Raw genomic sequence first — 20,999 nt, forward strand, 5'->3', positions numbered from 1 at the left:
CGTAGAATGCAGATCGTCGCTAAACCGGGGGACGTATAATCGAAGTTCCACTGTAATGCTAGTTCATTATTGGGCTTAGCCCCCAAAATAAAAAGCTTCATATGTTAATACATAATGCTCCCAGTCCAAGATGTATTTCATCACCATTGAAAGCATACTGGCCAAGAGCACAGTACAGTGTTTTCTGCTTTGCTGAAGCCTTGCGGTGCACCATTCCATTTCATGCATACTTTCTGTAATGTTTGCATATTACTTGTATATATGTATATTGATTTCTATATTTGTGGACATCATTTCTATATATATTTTGATATTGGTTCGCAATTGTCATTAGGAAAATTACATAACAGTAGATTCCCATTTCTATTTTGTTCTCTCTGCATTTTCAGCCTGCACATCCACCTGCTATGGTCTCGGAAAGAGACTGGCAGTGTTAATAAATAAATAATTTATGGGGAGGCAGTCGTGGAAGTAGTGCGAGCATACACATTTTGGTGCACTAAAGGGACACTAAAGGCAAATATTTAGTTGACGTTTATTGCTGAAATAGCAGTCCAGAAACCTCTTCGTGCTGCTTTTGTGCCAAGGAAGTTCTTATTTTGAAATAAAATCGTGTTTTAGTGGTCCGCATCGCGTTAGTGCGCTTCAAATTACCCGCCTCGAAGTGGACACTTTCACGTCACTGTTGACGTGCGCAACATAGCCTGGCTTTGCTGCACGATGGCCGACACTAGTAGCAGCATAGTGAAAGTAACGGGAGCCACAGCAGCTACAACAGCCATTGAACAGTTTTTTGCCGTGGCCTCTGAGATGGCAGGTGTGCTTGATTCGACTGGGCCCTGCTAGATGGCATGACCTGTCGAGTTAACCAGGCATAAATAGAACTTTTGAACCACTCGTGCCATTCCCCATTGTTACAACTGGCATTTTTTTTTCTATAAATCAAACAAAAACGGACAAGGAGCATTTCATTATGTTTTTTGATGCATGCAAGGTTCTTTTTTTTTTATTTCAGCTAGTTTGATTATTAGTGATTAATTGTAATTGGATACTCTGACATCATCGGGATCATTTTCAAAATATTTCATTTATGGGGCCCGTTTTTTGCTACATTTAGCCTTAATTTTTTGTTAAGTAGGGCACTGCTGTTGACAATACTGCTGTTTTAGATGTCATACATTGATGACGTCTAAACCAGGCACACTTCTGCCAAGTGTTCACCTTTATATCTTTCTTGTACATTCTAATAATAACCCAGCAGATAATGATCATGCAGGTAGAAATGCAGCATTCTACTAAAACGAGTCTCTGGTTGGCTATTAGTCCCACTGAAGCACCTGCAATGTGTCATTGACTTTTCAGTGGTTCTTGGATCACATGGCTGAGGACGAATGCTGGCCCGTTCAGATCCTCATCAAGTGCCCCAACCAAGTCGTGCGGCAGGTAAGTTACTTTTTTGAACGATGGCTAGAGGTTATCAACTGCAAAGAGCACGTTCCTGTTAGAAAACTAGCCGCGTTGTGTTCCTAACTGTTCGTTGATTTTACATTTGCAGTGGTATCATTTTATGAGCATTCAGTAATTTCTTGCTCCGCTCCTAAGTCGCGTGGAAGTTTTGTGATGTCAGAATGAGGCTGTTGCTATCCTTGGATATGCCATTGTGAAGGATTGCCTTCTTTGCCAATACGCTATGCATGGATGTGGTTGTTTAGCTCATTTCTTTGCTCTCTCTCTCTTTTTACTCCTCTACGTACTTTTGGGGTGCCTTCTCCTTTCTTTGCACGCTCGCTATGCATGGTGCCATCTGTTAAACACATGCAAGTCATTAGAAAAAAAAAACCTCCTTTTATGAGCGCACGCACTGACTGGCGGAGGCCAGTGAGGCAGGCGGTGTTCACGGAGCAGACAACAAAAGAGATAGGCAAGCAGACGCAGGAACGCGGCATAGCAACGACAGAGACCCATGCCCGTGGCTCTGTTCGAGGACCGACAGCTCTCCCTCTTAGCTTTTCTTCATTCATAGCACGATCTGGCGAATGAGCTGTGAAGCAAGATCCGGCACTTTAAGAATGTGTCCCCTTCAGACGAGAGGAGTCGGCACTCCCGTCCGAACTTACTCGGTGCCTGTGATACTTTTGCAAACTCATTTAGTGCGTGTTCACTAGTTTGTGCTGGTCTTCGATGATGTGGAACATTCTCTTTGAATCTCATTTGGATTTCAGCTTTTTCAGCGGCTTTGTATCCATGTGATCAACCAGCTGCAGCCAGGCCACTCCTCACTGTACCTCCAACCATACCCCGACAGGTGAGACTGCCCGTTCATTTGTGTATATCAAGCCTCGATATAATGAATTATTGGTTATGACGAGTAAATGAAGAATTGTTTTTGGTAATAGGTAGAGTGCTACAAATATAAAGAATTTTCAAATATAATGAAGTATTTTCGTGGCAGATCTGACTCTGTTATACACTCAAACCTCATTATAACAAAGTCTTATCTTACAGCAAAATATATTTGTTATATCCGAAAATTCGTTATAAAGATATATTCCTAACAGTACACCTATTGCAAGACTATTTCCCGAATACTTCGTTATAACCGATATTTTGTTATATCCAAGTTTGTTATATCGAGGTTTAAGTGTTAATGAGGTTTGAGTGTAGTGCATTTTTATGGCAAGGGTGAAATAATAGAGTTGTGCAAGTGTTTGGAAGGTGTACAACTGTCGGTAAGTACGTAAACGTCATGATATGATGTGGCAGTTCGCGACATGCGATCTCGATTAGCAAAGAGCAGTCAATCTGAGTCACGCTTAATGTGGCTGTGTGACTCCCAGTCATTGCTTGAGTTGCAGCACGACACTTTTATGACATGGAGTGATGTATCGAGCGTTCATTTCGTAGACGTGGCTTCAACGTAATCATGTCGTGTTCTTTTCCGGTGTTCCTGCAGTGACGACTCATCTGACGTGGACATCAGCCAGATCGGCCAGTATTCGTGCGTCACACGCTTTGTACGAAAGCTGCTGGCACTGGTGAGTGGTACTGTTGTATCCAGAAGTCTCTGGGCAAGTTTTTGCACAGTGCCGTTCCTCAGTGTCCTTTGTTAAAATCCGTTAATTAATGTGTTGCTGGCCTGTAGTTCTTGGGATGTCGGGCATTTTTCTCTAAGTGGAATAAAGGCTGTGTGTTGTGCCGGCAAAGGGAAATTCTTAAAGGTTGTCGCGTGTGCATGCTTGGCAATGCTGACAAGCGCGGGAGTAAATTATATTGTCGTTTATTTTCTATTTGCTCTTGCCTAGGTGTCAAAAGCTTTGTTCATTAGAATGTGTGAAAACACTGAAGGAGGGGTAAACCATTTCGGAGGTCACACCAGAAACATTTTTGGATAGTTATGTATGCCATATTGCCTTTTCAATAACACATCAAAGGCCTACATCGCATGTCTAGAAACTTGAACACAGGCTGTGAGTGACTGCTTATCAGGGAACTTGAAGACAAAGAACTAGTACTTGTCGTTCTTATTTTTAGGGGCGAAACTCCTTAGGGTGTGGTTCTGTTCATCCTCCGTTGGAGTATGTAGCCACCAGTGGCACATACCCGTTCTAGAGCTGATATGTGCCACTGGTGCTAGAGGGGAGATGGCCGTACTTGGAGTGTTCACTAGATGGATGCACGAACGGACGGGCGGACATACAGACTGGCAGACGGACGGAGGGATGGATGGATGGATGGACGCGCGGTGCGGATATGTGCCACATGGAATGCAAGATGTGAGATGGCGGTACTTAGAGTGCTCACTAGATGGATGCACGGACGGACGGTCGGACAGGCAGACTAGAAGGCGGACGGTCACATGGATGGACGCATGAACGGACGGGTAGACGGTCTCGCGCACGGACAGACGGACGGACGCATGGACAGAAGGACGGACGCACGGATGGTCGCACGGACGGACGGAAGCAACAACGAACGGACTGACGGAAGCACGGACGAGCTGACGGACATTTCGCCCCACTCATCATCATTCACTCCATGGATATGCTGTGATTTCTTTAATAAATGCAATTCATCAGGACATCATAATGGTTTAAAGTAAGCATAAAATACAAACCAACTATTTTTCAGGGGTTGGTGGGGAGCTGGATTTGAACATGCCAGTGCTATGCTTAACAGAATGTCAAGAAGTTTGTGTTGTAATTGTATTAATCACTCTGAGACGAAGTACACTCCGCTTTTGTTTTGAAGTTTCAGCCTAGAAGTTGACGATGCAAGGCAAGAAACTTCACAATTCGTCATCGTGTCGGCATAATTTCAGTTGTAAGCCCTTTGCAGACTAGTATGTCTTAATGCCTGTTATTAGATGCAGCCTAATAAAACCAACCAACAGGGATGCTAACAAAGGTTGTGATGGCTGCAAGCAGTGCTGAATTGCACTCTCAGAATTACGTGAGAACATCAACACCGAATAAAGTGGATGTTAGAAAAACGCAACTGCTGCTGTAGCTCTATTGCTTGAACATCGATCGCGTTATCGGAAGGTTGTAGGCTCGGTCTGTACTTGCTGCAAGTTGATTTTTCATCCGTTTTAATTGGTTTCTATTAATTTCATGAATACTATACAACTATTAATACATACGAGTAGGAATGGGCAAATATTCAAGAGCTTTGATGCAAATTTAAATCATCGTAGTACTGAAAAAGAAACGAATATATGTATATTTGACTGCACGTAAATGTTTGTAAAGTTGGTATCACTGCAGAGTGAGGGTACTATTTCATGAAACCACCCATATAGGGGAAATCTGCACTGTAGTGAAGCCACACATTAAGTTTAACTTCTTCAAGCACAGAAATTGGCTTTGCTTTAGATTTCGTGTTTTAATGGAGATGATAAAAGATCACAAATAATACAATTCACACATGAAAAAAAAATTTACGACTTGTAACAAAGTTCCCAGGAAGTGGTCACTGCTGGTGACCACTGTGCTGGAAGGGTCTATACACCGGTAAACAACTGGTCGTTTTCAATGTAGCAGCATACTTTGTGCATTGCGCAGACAAAATCACTTCTTTTGTAATTTCAAAAAACAGTTTTTTCCTATCCGATGGCAGAGTGGGACTTTGCATGTTTGGCACGCCTAAAGTGTTCAATATGGGTGTGCCTTTGTGCTGCATCCAGTTCACGCACCTTCGTGGTGAAAACACCTTGTTGGCTGATGCTCGGACGCTGTCGTACGAATGAACTGAGGACCGAAGCTTAGCCATTCCTGAACGGTCATTCATAAACTGAATGACCAAAACTTTGCCCACTCATCATCATTCACTTTGTGGATATGCTGTGATTTTTTCCTTTTTAATTTCCAGCGTGTGATCGTGCTATGCTAGCTGAATGCTCATGTGATCAAATCCTGTTCTTTCATCGCAGATCGAGCATGGTGCCAAGCAACACCTGCGGCACCTGACGGAGTACTTTGCCTTCCTGCTGGAGTTTGCCAAGATGGGTGAGGAGGAGTGCCAGTTCCTGCTCTCCATCGAAGCCATCACCACAATTGTCTCCTTCTATCTGGGCCACAAGCTGGACTATGTGAGCACCGTTGGCGAAGACGTTTTTTGGCGAGCCTCGCGTATGCTTTTTTTTTTTGCCGGTAGCATTTTGTGCAAACCTAGGCGTAGACCTAAATGGACGCTGCAGAGGTGTACTGGATTTGTTTTAGACCAATTATAATTTACTGTAAAAACCGGAACATAGGTCAAAATTTTTTAAAAAGAACACAGTGAAAGGTCGACTCTTGTTTTATATATCGGTCCTTGGCAGAAGAAAATGTGGAAGTCTCGCAACCATAGGTAGCCGAAGTCGAAAGCCTCCATTGCCATCGTGAGCATCAGCAGCGGTGCCGTTGGACAAAACTAGGCAGGCCTACAGTGTTCTAGCAACGCCATTCTGCCTCCGTTATTTGCTTTCAGTCTGTTGTTTTCTCTTTTCTATTTCCTTCAGAAATGAGTGGCAGTCGATGGCAGTTTATGATAGGCTTTAAGAAAAAAGTTGTCGAACTGCAGTGCACCCAGAACTGGAAACGCTACTCGCCGAATTCGTATGGGAGCTGCGTGCAAGGTTACTACCCGCAAGAGCGGAGTGCATCCATGTGAAAGCTCTCAATATAGTGTGCAAATCTGGGGTGCAAGGGCACAATTCAAGGGCTCGCCATCATGGGTGCGCCGATTTATGCAGGAGGAGGGCGTTGCACTGAGGCGACGTACTTTCGTCTTTCCGCAAATGCTGCATCAGTAATGAATTGGATGGAACGGAGGACGATGCACTCTGGGACGTTAGTAGTAAAAAACAGACCTCATCGGACTCAAGTTCTGACGAGTCTGAGTGACAGCACTTTGTGGTCTTCTGGCGTTTAGCTGCATAAAATTAGTGTCCAAGTAAAAAGAATTGTCACCACAGTGCAGCTGGTTGTGTCGCGTATTTACCAAGGTAAGGGTGTGCTGCAATACTTTGCAATTTTTGAAAAATTTCTTTTTCGGTAATTCAAAGGCCTTTATTTCGGTCTGACCTATATTCTGGTTTTTGCGGTATTCTTTGAGGACTCAGTTGTTAGTTTTGTGATCATTAGATCAATGATAGAAGAGCGAATAAACAAAACAAAAACAAAAGAAAAGCTATCATTTGGGTAGATTTGTACGTGTTGAACTGGACAGCACAGGCAGTACAGAGGAGCACTCGTGGAAAGCACAGTAAACACGACAACAGCGGGCAGGCACAAACTAACAGTTTGTGTTTACCCATTTTTGTCCTGATTTCCATGCTCTTTGTGAGCCTTTTTCTGTACCATCTGTGCAGCTCAGACTTCCCCAACCGTTGTTTAACGTATACGTACAAAATGTAGAATGTGCTGCGAGGGGAAGAGTTTGATGAAGCATTGAACCCCTCCCTCTGCCTACGGGAATGGTAGCCACCTCAATTTGCTGCAAATATTGGAGCGGCCACACTGTTGAAAATAAACGAAACAAGGAAGGGCGCGGGCGCAGTTGTGGCGCTTGCACCATACTTGTAGCATTTGTTTTTTTCCATGCATACTTGAAGTGTGTGCTCTGCCACCGTCACTCAGGTCGAGATGGTGTCTGAGGAAGAGGATGAGGAAGAGGAAGAGGAAGGAGGTGCCCCCGTGTCCAAGTCCCGGCCGGCCTCGCTGGACAAGATGGTCAGTCTGGTGCTGCTGCTGGTGGAGAAGTCTCGTGCCGAGGACCACCGGCTGCAGCTGTCCCAGTCAGACTACAACTCCCTCACGGGGGGAAAGGTATTGAACACATTTTCGCACTTGCGTTTTCCTTAGTAAAGTGCATGTTTGGCCTAATTGGCTGCTGTCTAGTTTAAAAGTCCCTGGATCTTTTTCTCTTCTTTCTTGGAGGAACACTAAGGAGCAAAAGGATTTTTCACGTAGTAGCTTAGCACAACTTGACAATCCCGAAAACACTACTCTGATCGCGGCATGATGCTTGGTAAGTGAGAAAACGCGCCAAAAGAAAATGCGGGTGAAGAGTCACCTTGAGATTCCCGCAGCAATCACCGTGACGTCATAGATTTTGAAGGCATTTACTGGGTCCTCTGTAGCTTCTAATCAAAGAAAATGATGTACATTGTCATCTGTGAGTGCCATAGACCTAGCATACGAAGTTCCAAAAAATTTCATCGAACCAATGTAGTGAAAATATCGAAAACACATTTTGAAATTTTTGACGTCGCACGTGTAGATCTCGGCAAGAAATTCAAAAATGAAACGTCACCCTTGATCTTCTCTAATAATGAACTCATGATAGGGAAACATATGGCATTGACATTCTCAGAGTGCAGTTCGTCAATCTAAACAAAGTCATTGTTTCTCTCTGGTGTCCCTTTTAAGAACCGACAACCATTGAAGCACCATCCGACTAATCTCATTGGCTAAAGCTCGTTTTCAGTAGCCATCTTCTTTCCAATGCTTTTCCAGCACCTGGTGAAATGCTTCCCGGGCTCATTAGTGACGGCATTAGTGACGGTAATTAGGCATGAGGAGAAAGGTCCGCTAAATGTTTCGTGGCTATTATGTTTACATGTGTGTGACTTTGTAGATCTTCTGAGTTGGGAAAAAAAGGGTGGCAAAAGCCAACTGCGTGCGAGAGGGAGCTGGGAAAGAAGGCAGTTGTCGGTACTTAAATAAAACGCAAAAGTCTAGGGACATTATTTTAGTTAGCTTTCTAGGTATCGCTTTTGTGTGTCTGGATTTGTGCAGGTGGAGTTGCGCAGGTGCATGGTTACTATTATATATATGTAGGCTTCTGCAAATAGCAAATTTTTGGTTCGAAGCGAATAGGGATTTCGGTCGAATAATTTCGAATCGAATTCGAATAGTATATATGTCACGTATTATAAAGAAAAATGAGCATATTTGTCATGACCTAACTAACCTGCAGAATATTTCCTAAAAATTGTAACGACGCCTATGCAAATGCCTTTTTTTGCACCAAAGAAAGGGGAAATAGCAGCAGAACTTGACTTTCAGTAGAATTCAATTGATAGCCTGTAAAATATGTTACTATTTAAAATTTCTTGTACTTAGAGCATATAAGTCGGTATAACAAGCTTTTCAACATTAGAAATGAATCGATATTTCATTTCATTTCATTTATTGCATCCTTAAAGGCCCGAGGGCATTACATAAGGGGGGGGGGCAAAAAATACGCTGTGAGTGTGTATAATTCAAGTTGAACAAATTATTATAAACAGTACAGTTCTAATATGGTAGTTTGGTCAAAAATGACAACAAAAATGAATCAAATAACACACAAAAGAAACGCTTTGGCTGGGAATTAGAGTACAAACAACTAGGCACAAGCAAATTATACATACAGTACATTGGTAGAATATATTTACAGCCACAGGTTAATGGGTGGAATCAAAGTGGGATTCCAATTTTGCGCGGAATGATGTGCGGTCAGGTGTGGCAACAATGGTGTCGGGAAGGTGATTCCAAAGTGTTATTGCTTGGGGGAAAAAGGAGTCGTTCATTGCGGATGTACGGCCGTTGATTCGTGCAATGGGGTTTGAATGGTTAATGCGGGAAGAAGTTCTGTTTGGGGGCTGTAAAAATTCGTGTCTTGATTGGGGTCGGAAAAAGAAACTGTGGAGGAGGCATAGGCGTGAGATGAGGCGGCGCGACGCGAGTGATGGCAGTTCAATTGATTGTTTTAGGGCGGTGACGCTGATTTCTCTGGAGTACTGTGAGGTTATAAAGCGGGCAGCGCGGTTTTGAACTGCTTCTAGTTCGCTAACGAGGTATGCCTGGGATGGATTCCAAATGGACGATGCGTATTCGAGCTTTGGCCGTACGTATGTTAAGTATGCTAGTTTTTTAACGTCAGGAGATGCTGATTTGAGGTTACGGCGCAGAAAACCAAGCGTACGCAGAGCGTCTGAGCAGATGGACTGTACGTGCGGTGCAAATGAAAGAGATGGGTACATTTGCACTCTGAGATACTTGTATGACGAAGCCGAATCGAGAGGAAGCGAATTGATAAAGTATGTATGATGAACAGTGGTGCGTTTACGGGAAAATGACACCGATTTGCATTTGGTTAGATTTAACGGCATTGACGAGTCTTGGCACCATAGCGCAACTGTGTCGAGGTCTTGCTGTAGTTTAGTACTGTTTTCAAGGTTGTGAATGGGGGAGTATATGTCGAAGTTTTGTTTGAATGTTTGTTGGCAGGTCGTTTAGGAATATTAAAAATAGAAGAGGTGATAAGCCCGCACCCTGAGGGACGCCTGATGATACACGAGTTTTAGAGGAGTTATGATTATTAGCAGAGGTGAATTGTTTACGGTTGGAGAGGAAGTGTTTAACCCAGGAGACAATATTCTGTGCAATGCCAAGGGAATTAATTTTGCTAAGTAATAAGTTGTGTGGTACGCGATCAAAAGCTTTGGAAAAGTCTAGGAATATGGCATCAATCTGCAGGTTATCATTCATGCTTTTTAGTAGGTCGTGGGTAAACTCGGCTAATTGGGTCTCGCATGAGAAGTGCTTTCGGAAACCGTGCTGGTGATTATAGAAGAAATTTATTGATTCAAGGTGAGTCGCGATGTGAGAAGATATAATGTGTTCTAGTAATTTAGAGGGAATGCTTGTCAGGGAAATAGGGCGGTAGTTTGCTGGATTCGTTCGCTCTCCTGTTTTGAAGACGGCTACTATTCGGCCTATCTTCCAATCGTCTGGAATTTCGCTTGTTTCAAGGGACTGCATGAAGATGAGGCAAAGAATCTGACTAACCACTGTGACGGTGTTAACTAAAAGTTTGGGGGTAATTTGGTCAGAACCTGGCGCTGAAGATATCTTAAGACCGGTGATTAGTTTAACGATTCCTTCGGGGTTAAACGCTATTTCGGGGGATACAACGCCGGGGGAATGGGTAGGTATTCGTGTTGACTGTGTAATGTTAGGGGTAGAAAATATTGATGAAAAGTAATCATTTAAAGCGGAGGCAACGTGTTTTGCGTCTATTGGTTCCCGGTCTGGGTCTAGAAGATCTACCGTATTTACTCGATTCTACCGCGCCCTCGATTGTAACGCGCACCCGATTTCCACCGTGAAAAAAAAACAAAAAACGTAAGACATCGATTGCGACGCGCACCCATTTTTTTCGCTGGCCCGCACGATCACTCCACTTGAAAAAACGACTCCTTTCGGGAGCGTCTTCCATTTAAATATGAGGTACGGGCGAAGCTTGTGCTTATCTGACGTGTAACAGAGCATTGCAGTCACTGTAGTTTTACCGTGGACCGATGTCAGCACGCGAACTTGCTTCGCCCCCTTCTTCTCGACGTTTGTGGTGCCAGGCATGTCGAAGTAAAGAGGCGTCTGATCGGCATTCCCGATTTACCCAAGCAGGAAGCCGTTTTTGTGCTGCAAGTTTAGGACGAACCTCTGAAAACTAAAGCTTTTCTTCGTACTCTTCCGGCAACTTTTGGCGTATGCCCGTTCGCCTTCAGAGGGAAAAGCCTTTCCTCTTCATAAAGTTAGTTAGCCAGCACCTGCTCGCTTTAAATTGGCTCCGCATTAGACCTTTTTCTAAGACTCATTGCATAGCCTGCACTTGGAGCAGTTCTGTCGTCACGGGTCGCTGCTCAAGCACATACTCGCCGAGCAGCTCTTTAATTTGCGGAAACCGACCCTGCTGTGGTTCACTGAAACCTTTGCATGAAGCTTTGCTGTCGACAATCTTCTGCTTTTGTTTCCGCCGGTCCCGCACGCACGTTTCGGGAACTCCGAACGACCGCGATGCGGCCCGATTTCCGTCCGTTTCTGCACACGCGATGACTTTTCTTTTAAAAGCGGCATCGTGGTGCACTCGAGTTTTTTGAGTCGGCCCTTCCACGCCGTTGATGCTAATGCACTACTAGATGACGAACTCCTCAGCACACGTACGAAGTGCCGCACATGAGAAACACATAGGCAGAAATGGCCGACGCGCCATGCCGACGCACGTAGGGGGCGGCCATTTTGGGTTTGCCAATGGCAATAGATTGACCTAATGTTTTTGTTCGTACTCGATTCTAACGCGCATGCGATTTATGAACTCGCTTAACCGGAAAAAAGGTGCGCGTTAGATTCGAGTAATTACGGTATGTTGGTACTTTGATTTTTGTGAGAGAGCATGCGCCAGAATTTAGTGGGATTTGAGCGGAGGATAGATAGTAGGTCACATGAAAAATATTTATCTTTGGCTTTTTGTAGTTCCGTAAGATACTTTTTGGCGCACAGGTGATATTTTTCCCATGTTGAAGGGGAATCGCATTGACTGGCGGTCCTATAAAGACGTTTCTTTTTATTTAAAAGACTTTTCAGTTGTTTGTTGAACCAATGATTTGTGGAATCTGATTTTACGCGAATGGTTGGAATATACTCTTTTTCTAAGTTAAGTATCGTGTTTTTGAATATCTGCCAGTTGGCGTTTACTGAGCGGGTTTGATATGATCCGCGAAAACTGTCAAGAAAAGAACCAAGTTTGTCGTTGATAGCGTCATAATTTCCTCGTTTGTAATCAGTTATGAATTTTTCAATCGGCGACCTTCTGATCAGAGGTAGAGATATGCAGTTGTGGATAAGGTTATGGTCGCTAAACCCGGGGAGTACTATTGTGCGCTTTATGTCATCCGGGTTTGATGTTAGAAGAAGATCTAAAGTATTATCACCTCTTGTGGGGCATGTTATAGCTTGGTGTAGGTTAAAATCTAGCGTCAGATCAAGGAATTGCTTTGATTCGTTGGACGGGGATGCACTAGGGGCTGAGAGTAAAGGCCAGTTTATTTGAGGGAAATTAAAATCACCGAAAAGAAAAATAGGGGCGTCCGAGAACTTGTCTTTAATCCGGGTGAGTGAGTTTGAAAGGAGGATGGAAAAGCCAGGTTCAGAATCAGGCGGCCGGTAACAGATGCCAAAAATCGCCTTTTGGGCAACGTTTGACACTCGCACCCAAGTTAGTTCTAATGTGTCGTCATGAGTGATAAGAGAAGATGTTAGATTGTTTTTAATAGCTATGAGCACGCCTCCACCCCGGCCATTAGTGCGATCATGGCGATATAAAGTATAGTCCATGTTAGACGGGAAGATTTCGTTGTCGAGTACGCCTTCGTGTAACCATGTTTCTGCTAGCATGACAATGTCGGCTTCTACATCTTGGATAAAACTGTGTAGTCTGTCTAGTTTAGGCAGTATGCTTCGTATATTAGTGAAGGCAACATTTAGATTTAGCGTTGATGATCGGCTTGGTCGAGGGTTAGAGGTACAGTAGACAGAGGGGCGTCATTCGGTGGCTTTGCTACTCATACCTAATGACTCACCAGCTATGGCACGCACAGTCTGTTTTTTGCCGATTTCTACAATTTTGTCAAAAGTCTGGTCATACATGTAGCACTTTTTGTTCACGTGAAGTCTGTCGAGACTCAGTTTAAATGCGCATTTTTGGGGGCGGATGAACTGCAACAGCTTTGACCGCGCAATGCGGGTGGCAGCTGCGAAGTCCTCCCTAATGGCAAAGTCTGTGTCTTTAAGCATGCGACCGCAGTTCAGAATGCGCTCCTTCGTTTTGTAGTGGGCTAGTTTTACAATGATGGGTCGAGTTTTGTTTTCTGAAAAGGTCCCGATTCTGTGTGCGCGTTCCATCGCACCCGGTTCCAGAGTAAGTTTAAGCTTGTCGGCACAAAACGTGGATATCTTTTGCTCCGACTCTTCCCATGTTTCCTTTATGTTGTCTTTTATACCAAGAAAGAGAAAGTTGTTCCGTCGTAGGCGGTTGCTGGCGTCAATAGTTGCGGCTTTGAGCACAGAAATTTCGTGGCTTATCTGGGATGAATCGTTGTTATCGCTAGGGTTGCTGGTTTGGGGCTTTAGTTCTTCTAGGATTTCTAGTCGGTTGCTAATTGAGGAAATTTGTTTTTCCTGGGTTGCTTGGGCAGTTTTAAGGCCGTCTATCTCTAATCGAATCGTTTCTAGATTGTCCTCGACGCATTTGATAGAATCCAAGATTGCGGCTATATCACTGCTTTTTGTTGGGCCGGGATTCAGTTCCACGTCGCCAGAAAGCAGCAGTATTAATTGAGAACATAGACCAAAAGCAATCGCGTCAACGCACAAGTCCAATATACTGCGCAATTTAAAGTCGTTGGGGCACGACACAGCAATAAGGAAGCGACTACTGCTTCTACACGATTTACAATTGTTTAGATAACTAACCTGCAAAGTCAGAAGCGGGTTGAGCATGGTGTGGCTTGCGGTGTCGTGCCCCAAACTGACGGCATCGGCAGAGTGGTTTTGTAGCGGTGACACCGGCCATGTGACCGGTGATGTCATCAATGGGCTTGGTTGCCAGCTGTAGGGGGGCCACTGGGCTGGTTTTGGCGGAGCAGCAGGATCCGGAGCGTCAAGGGGCGGGCTAGTTTCCCAGGCTAAGTTCCTGGGCGCAGGGGGGTAGGTTGATCCGAGCTTGTCTTGAAGGGATGGGCACACACCGGTGGCGATGAAGCACACCAGCATCTGCAAAGTCAGAAGCGGGTTGAGCATGGTGTGGCTTGCGGTGTCGTGCCCCAAACTGACGGCATCGGCAGAGTGGTTTTGTAGCGGTGACACCGGCCATGTGACCGGTGATGTCATCGATGGGCTTGGTTGCCAGCTGTAGGGGGGCCACTGGGCTGGTTTTGGCAGAGCAGCAGGATCCGGAGCGTCAAGGGGCGGGCCAGTTTCCCAGGCTAAGTTCCTGGGCGCAGGGGGGTAGGTTGATCCAAGCTTGTCTTGAAGGGATGGGCACACACCGGTGGCGATGAAGCACACCAGCATCTGCAAAGTCAGAAGCGGGTTGAGCATGGTGTGGCTTGCGGTGTCGTGCCCCAAACTGACGGCATCGGCAGAGTGGTTTTGTAGCGGTGACATCGGCCATGTGACCGGTGATGTCATCGATGGGCTTGGTTGCCAGCTGTAGGGGGGCCACTGGGCTGGTTTTGGCGGAGCAGCAGGATCCGGAGCGTCAAGGGGCGGGCCAGTTTCCCAGGCTAAGTTCCTGGGCGCAGGGGGGTAGGTTGATCCGAGCTTGTCTTGAAGGGATGGGCACACACCGGTGGCGATGAAGCACACCAGCATCTGCAAAGTCAGAAGCGGGTTGAGCATGGTGTGGCTTGCGGTGTCGTGCCCATATGAGGGTAATATGCTCATTTAACCTTGAAGTGGGGCTTGGCGGCAGTGCGGATTTCTTTTGAATAGGTGCTTTCACGGCTTAGCACCGCATTACTGCAGTGAAACCACTTTTGCATGATGTAAAGCGCGGACTAGTATGCACCTATTCATTCATTTCGAATAATGTGAAATTTTCAATACTTTAAGTTTGATTCGAAGCAAATTCGAATACTGCATTATGTGTTCGAATATTCAAAGCATTCAAATGTACAAACAAGCCTATAAGTATGTGTCCAAATAATAAAAATTCAGTTTGAAGTTGATGCTTTTGTCTGTCACGTTCAATGTGTCCCTTGTTAATAAAGAGGTTATAGCACTGAAAAGAAATCATAATTTTTGTGAGCACTGTGATTGGTCTGGTTTGTACCAATCCACATAAGTACTAATGCTTGTGTGGATGATGTGATGTCATCTTTGCTGTCATTCTTGTTCTGTGTGCACTGTTTTTTCTGTGCTAATTCTTTACTTGTGTCAGCAGTACAGAAGAGGATGAGGAATAAGAAAGGCACTTGTCTTGTGTTTCTCCTTTGTCTTTGGTCTCCTGTCACTCTTACACTAGCTCTACCCCCTTTTTTTGCTGTTGTTACTTTGTACAGAATGCATGAGGTTCCAGTACATCCTCTTAGCACCGTATCATTTTAGATTCTAGTCTGTGGTCTGCCAGTTTATATGAAAGAATGGCATGAACTGCCTTTGATTAACGTGTCACGTGTGCTGTGGATAGAGTAGAGTGCGTCCCAGAAATGTATTCCTGAAATAATTTTTTCAGAGCTCCAGTATATATAGAGGTACTGCCCAAGTAGTCTTACTTTTCCCATCCGTGCTCGATGTTGCCTGTGATGCCAGTGGCATGTTTTTACGAGACCTCACCAGCTCACATCAGCCAACGGTCGCTAGTGGCCGCCCCAAACTCTGTTTGAAGAGACAGTGTTTCCATATTTCTGTCTACTTCATGCATCATGTGTGGCTATGAAATTTGTCTCACATGTTTACAGCTCCAGTTCCTCGCCATGGAGTGTTTCCACGTCAAACCTAGAGGGTAATTCTGAGGCCTGCTTAGGTCAGGCAAATGTTATTTGTTTTTTTGACTGGGGCCAGTGAAGCAAATGAAGCAGAGCCTTGCATAACTCCATCGCTTCTCCTAACCCCTTCCCCCTTATGATCTGTGACAACATTTGAGTATTCATGAATTCATTGTCTCAGGCGCAACTTTTTAGGAGACGAAAAATGACATGCGGCCCACTCACCAAATGTTACCCGTTATTTGACCAAGACCAGTGAAAAAAAAATAATAACCAGAGCCTCGCGTTGCTTCTTTCCGCAAATGTTTGTCCCGGAGATTTGTGACACTTGATGTTCATGAATGCATTGTCTCGAGGGCTATGTTGTTACAAATCTCAGGGGCATGCATTTAGAATACAGAAAAAAGTGTGCAGCTCACTCGCTGAATTTTATCTCTTGTTTGACTGAAGCCAGTGAAACATATGAACCAAAGCCCTGCATCACTTCTTTTTACCTCCTGAATGCGTGGCTTTTAGATCTATGACAACATAATGCTTGGGACAATAGAATTGCATACTGTTTAAACAATACTCCTGAGGTGCAAAAGTCCTGCTGCCTCTCCCCCCCCCCCTCCCCTTCATTCCTCCCGTTTGAGTGTGTGTGACTCAAAACACGTTGCGACCCGCTGCAGGGCTTTCCATTTCTCTACCACCAAATACGGGACAACATCTGCCTCCGTCAGACTTGCAACTTGATCCTGAGTCTGTGTCGGTGGAACGAGTCCCTCGCTCCTCATGTGAGACCGAGTATTCTTCATTTCATAGTTCTTGTGTTCAACCTCTTCTTGCCAATTCATTCCGTTTGCTTTTCTTTTCTCGTTCGACCAGATTGTCAACATGATCTTCTCTGCGGTCACCAAACAGCCGGAGGTAAGTGATTAAGTATTTTTTGTGCTTGTCATTGCATTCGTTGTTTTTTGCCAACTTGGTGTTAATTTGCCTGAATACGCTATGGCTCCTTTAATGCTCTTGGTCGTTCTTGCTGGCTAATGAACATTAACATTATCGTAAGACGCACCTTCATATATCGGAACAGTGATGTAAGCAACACTACATTCTGAAATACAATATTCAAAAACCACCGATTATATGAAAGTGTTTTATTATGTATATATACAGGGAAACCTCGTTAGTACGTACCCGCTTCAAGCGCAGTAACGGTTAAAATGTCGCGACGAATCCTGGATCGACTCTCATAGAGACTAATGAAGTCGTGAACCGCTGAAGCTGTAGTGTTTGTCTTGTGCTTACCGGTTAATGTGTACTAACTGCATAACACGATAGAATTTCGCGCCAGAACATTTTACTGCACTGCTGAATTTGCAGACGCCACAATGTGTCGCGAACATCTTTCCGTCATGCTGATAAGTGCGGAGATCAGCCGATCAGTTATTCTGACATCTGCGTGATTGCGGCAACAACTTTGCGGATACTCAAAGCAAAAAAACGAAGGCGAGGGGGCGCCTTTGACAAAGGAACCGGTATGGCTTATCACCGACGAAAACCTTATCACAGAACTAATCCCCGGCTATCTGATCAGGCATGCGCGTGTGGTGTAACTCTACTTTAACCATACTGCACGCTTTTAGAGTGCATGTCAGGAGATGCAAATTTGTATCTGGTGGTTAATGCATAGTACGCTTAGTGCGTAGTTACGCCACTGTCCTCGGCAGGTACATATTAACGGGGTTTCTCTGTAAATAGCTGACACGTTTGATTCGTTGATCGACTTTCTGTGCTGACTTCCACATTGTGCTTTGCCCAGTGAAGAGGTCGATCTTTTTCTCGAGCTTCGACTGTTCTGTTCCATGTCACCGCAGCGGAACGTTACATTCTACAATGGGTAATGCGAGAAATGACTTAGTGCCTATAAATATAATGGATGAATGTTGTGAAAATATTGGTTGACATAAAGTCAGGAGTTGAAAAATATAAATGGGGAAGCATGACAGCTGTGAATTTTTTTGGCGGTTTTTATTATGTCACCACTTCCACTTTTCTCCTTGTTGTGAATGGGCAATAGTGTTGTATGTAAAGCTCCTCGCACTACGTTATTGCCAGCACTGCCTGTGCTCTGATGCCAGCCGGAACTTCAGCCTGTCGTGACATGTTGCGATGCTTTGTCCTGACCTTCTTTACACTGCAGGCAAGCGGACCTTTCTTCAAGCTGCTGTCAATGCTGGTGGAATTTGGTGGAGGGTCGCCAGGCATGCCACCCTTCACTTCGCTTGTCCTACAGCGTGTCTGGGAGGTGAGCGTCCGCCTGATTGTTCCTTGGCCACAGTGAACCCTTCTACCGTTCAAACCTTGCTACTAATTGAATTCACTTCAATACTAACTACCTTGTTAGGACGTCTGCTTATACGGTCATTGTGTGCCTGCATGGTTGCTCAATTGATCACTCCTCTTTCCCCAGGTGTCCGAGTACTGCCCCCTGCAGTGCCTCGAGTGGTTGACAATTCAAGTGCCTCGGAACAAGCTGGCACACTCGTGGGTCCTCCAGAGCATGGACGTGTGGGTGGAGAAGTTCCTCATTGCCCATAGCCTGCAGAGGGTGCGCAATGGTACGTAGATGCGTTTAGTTCAATGCGAGTTCAATATTGGCCCAGTGCAGTGGTGTACTTCTTACGCAGGTTTCTGAAAGGGTGTTATATTCGATTTATTCAATATGCCAAGGTTTGAGTGCTTTGCTGTGGTAGTTTAGTGGTCAAGACACTTGGGTGCTAAACCAAAAGTCGCGGGATTGAATCGCGGCTGCATTGACTGCATTTTTGGTTTTGGGTAAGGTTGTTTTAGCGTGTTGATCGCAACTAATGTATTAATTTGGTTGGTGATATCATCAATCTAAAAGTAGTTAACTAAATGTGTGCCGTTGGCTTGGGTTCGACTGCATCTGCTGTCTCCGTTAGCTTCGAAAGCATGTTGCCTCATTTTGAGACCCCACAAACCCCAAATATTATTATTATATTATTATGATTACTGACCATCCAGCATTCACATCACTAACACCGCACATTGTGACCCTATATGCTACATAAAAATTATAGCCTTTTCGAATAGCAGTGGCATATTTTGTTATGCCTAACAGTATAAAAGAGTGCTCCACTAATGGAAAATCTGGGGAGGTGCAAAGCATTGGTGCTTCCTATAGGAACACGTTTCCTCTCATTGTTATTGACGCGTGCTGTGGAAAGCACCGGAAATTGGCGTCACTGCTGTCTGCGATGCGGTTTGGAGCAGTGTGAGGACTTGGGAAAGTGTCCTCGCAGTGCTACCGACTGCATTGCAGACAGCGTCTGTTGCAGAAACGGAGACTTTTCAGAGCTAACGTTCCATCTTATTTGGCGCATGCTTTGCTGTGATGGGCAACAGCAGAAAATACTGTTATGTGACGAACTACGACGACGAGAGACGCCGACATCCATAAGGTAAATGGTGCTTCACACCTAAAACAGGCTATTGGATCTCGTCTCAGTAATGGTTGAGTGTATGTAATAGTCTGTCGTCTGACTGAGAAGAGGCTGAGTAAAAGCTAGCTTCGTTGATAAATAGCCACAGCAATGACAGCAGATGTACTCGTCTTGAACAACTGTTGATCGGCTGAAGACCTTCAGCATACAGTAAATGCTAATGCTTAAGACCTCTCCCAACTGATGCAACCAAAGAGAACAGTTTTTTCTAAGTTGGCTGCTACGAAGTCAGTGGCCTGTATTGTTGGCTTGTGCGCCTATGAAAGGGAAATATCCGGGAGCTGTTTATTTACGTGCACCTCGCTTACTTTTGCAGTGGCAGCCTTGTTGCTGGTTTCCCTAGTGCCAAGCTCCCAATTCCGCCAGGCCTTCCGTTCGGGAAGGAACGGGTTGGCTCCTCACAAAGAGCTACCTGTATGTACCTTTGTGAGTCTGTGCTTTGACACATTATGCGTTAAACATCTTTGCTTACGATTCACCAAAAAGTTCTATCGTCTCATCTGCTTGTACTACAGTTGGCCCCTGCTGTTCATTCGCTGTGCAGCCTATGACTGTGGCGATTACCTATGGTGTTCAGCCAGCCGGTTTGGATGAGGAATGAACTGGATTATAAGAGGGGGTTTCTCATGAGCAGCAGCTTTTAAAAACAGAAACATTCTTTTAACAGCGACTCTGTCCTTCGTCGAGGCTTTTATATGCGTGGTCGGCATGGAATTGATCATGTGGCATGATATTTTGGAGAGGGAGTGCCTTTGTAGGAAGGGCAAGACTGCGCTATGCTGAGAGAGGCGAGGGCGGAGCATGTCTAGGGGGAACTTTCGAGAAACGCACCAAGATGGGGTGACGGCGAGACGCAGTGGAGTGTTGAGGGTCGGTGTCAATGTTCAGGAGTGTGCGCTTTCAAGGTGGCAAGCATTTCTCCCAATGAAGAAACCGACCGCCGTGAGCTTCTCAGCGAGCATGTCATCGCCGAGTCGAGAACGACGTTCATGCAAAAAAGGACGAAGCTTTTCCCCATATTCAGAAACGCTCCCTGGCTTGAACTTAACTTGCACCGCCTCAAGGCAGTGCGTTTGACAGGCATTTGGGCTGCCTTGGCACTGCCTAAAGACGGCGCATTCGAAACACGTTTGTGCTGCATTGAAAGCGGTGACAAGTTCAGGTCAAGAAGCGTTTGTGAATACGGAGGTAAGTTCCAACGAACAAAAGACTTCAAAATATAGAAGTGCGATAAAGCCGATGAAGGACAGGCATAAGCTTCGCTGTTTGAAAAGTGTTCTCAAAGCAGTGCTGGCTGCAAATTTTCTTTTTTTACATCGCAGTGGGCCCACTCCTTTTCAATCCGTGTGGCTGAGCATTGTTGGCCAAACTAATCTTGAGAGTCAATCATTATTGGTACTAATTAGTAAATACTAATCAGGTACCGACTGGTAGTATGGTGAAATTGAGCTGAATGGTAACCGCTCGTGAGCAGCGGCATATAAGTGAACAAAAGAAGTGCTCTCACGTGGCCACACAGCAGATGCATACAACCCATTCAGCACACAAAGCAGGACCTCGACAGACACCTTTGCGTATGAGGCTGTTTACAAACGTGGTCCTTGTGCCGTCAGTAGTCGTGTTGAGTTTTTATAAATCATAAGGGTTACTGAAGATGTGGTAATTTTATGATTGTTATTTCTGACTGTTGCCTCCTA

General features: G+C 45.0%; 1 protein-coding gene across 2 annotated transcripts in view; it reads left to right on the forward strand.

The window, feature by feature from the left end:
* Positions 1-20,999, forward strand: part of puf (ubiquitinyl hydrolase 1 puf) — a 154,136-nt gene that overhangs the window by 98,890 nt on the left and 34,247 nt on the right. Inside the window, exons 51-60 of one of the 2 annotated variants that reach the window (XM_075867247.1) lie at positions 1,363-1,443; positions 2,223-2,305; positions 2,954-3,035; positions 5,429-5,587; positions 7,119-7,307; positions 16,465-16,569; positions 16,661-16,702; positions 17,979-18,083; positions 18,249-18,396; positions 19,619-19,728. In XM_075867247.1, coding sequence (XP_075723362.1) covers positions 1,363-1,443; positions 2,223-2,305; positions 2,954-3,035; positions 5,429-5,587; positions 7,119-7,307; positions 16,465-16,569; positions 16,661-16,702; positions 17,979-18,083; positions 18,249-18,396; positions 19,619-19,728 — 1,104 coding nt within the window. The remainder of the gene's footprint in view (positions 1-1,362; positions 1,444-2,222; positions 2,306-2,953; positions 3,036-5,428; positions 5,588-7,118; positions 7,308-16,464; positions 16,570-16,660; positions 16,703-17,978; positions 18,084-18,248; positions 18,397-19,618; positions 19,729-20,999) is intronic. The other variant, XM_037419658.2, reaches the window with a different exon arrangement.

This window comes from Rhipicephalus microplus, chromosome 6 (assembly GCF_043290135.1).
Source record: "Rhipicephalus microplus isolate Deutch F79 chromosome 6, USDA_Rmic, whole genome shotgun sequence".
In the NCBI taxonomy this organism is placed as follows: Eukaryota; Metazoa; Arthropoda; class Arachnida; order Ixodida; family Ixodidae; genus Rhipicephalus; species Rhipicephalus microplus.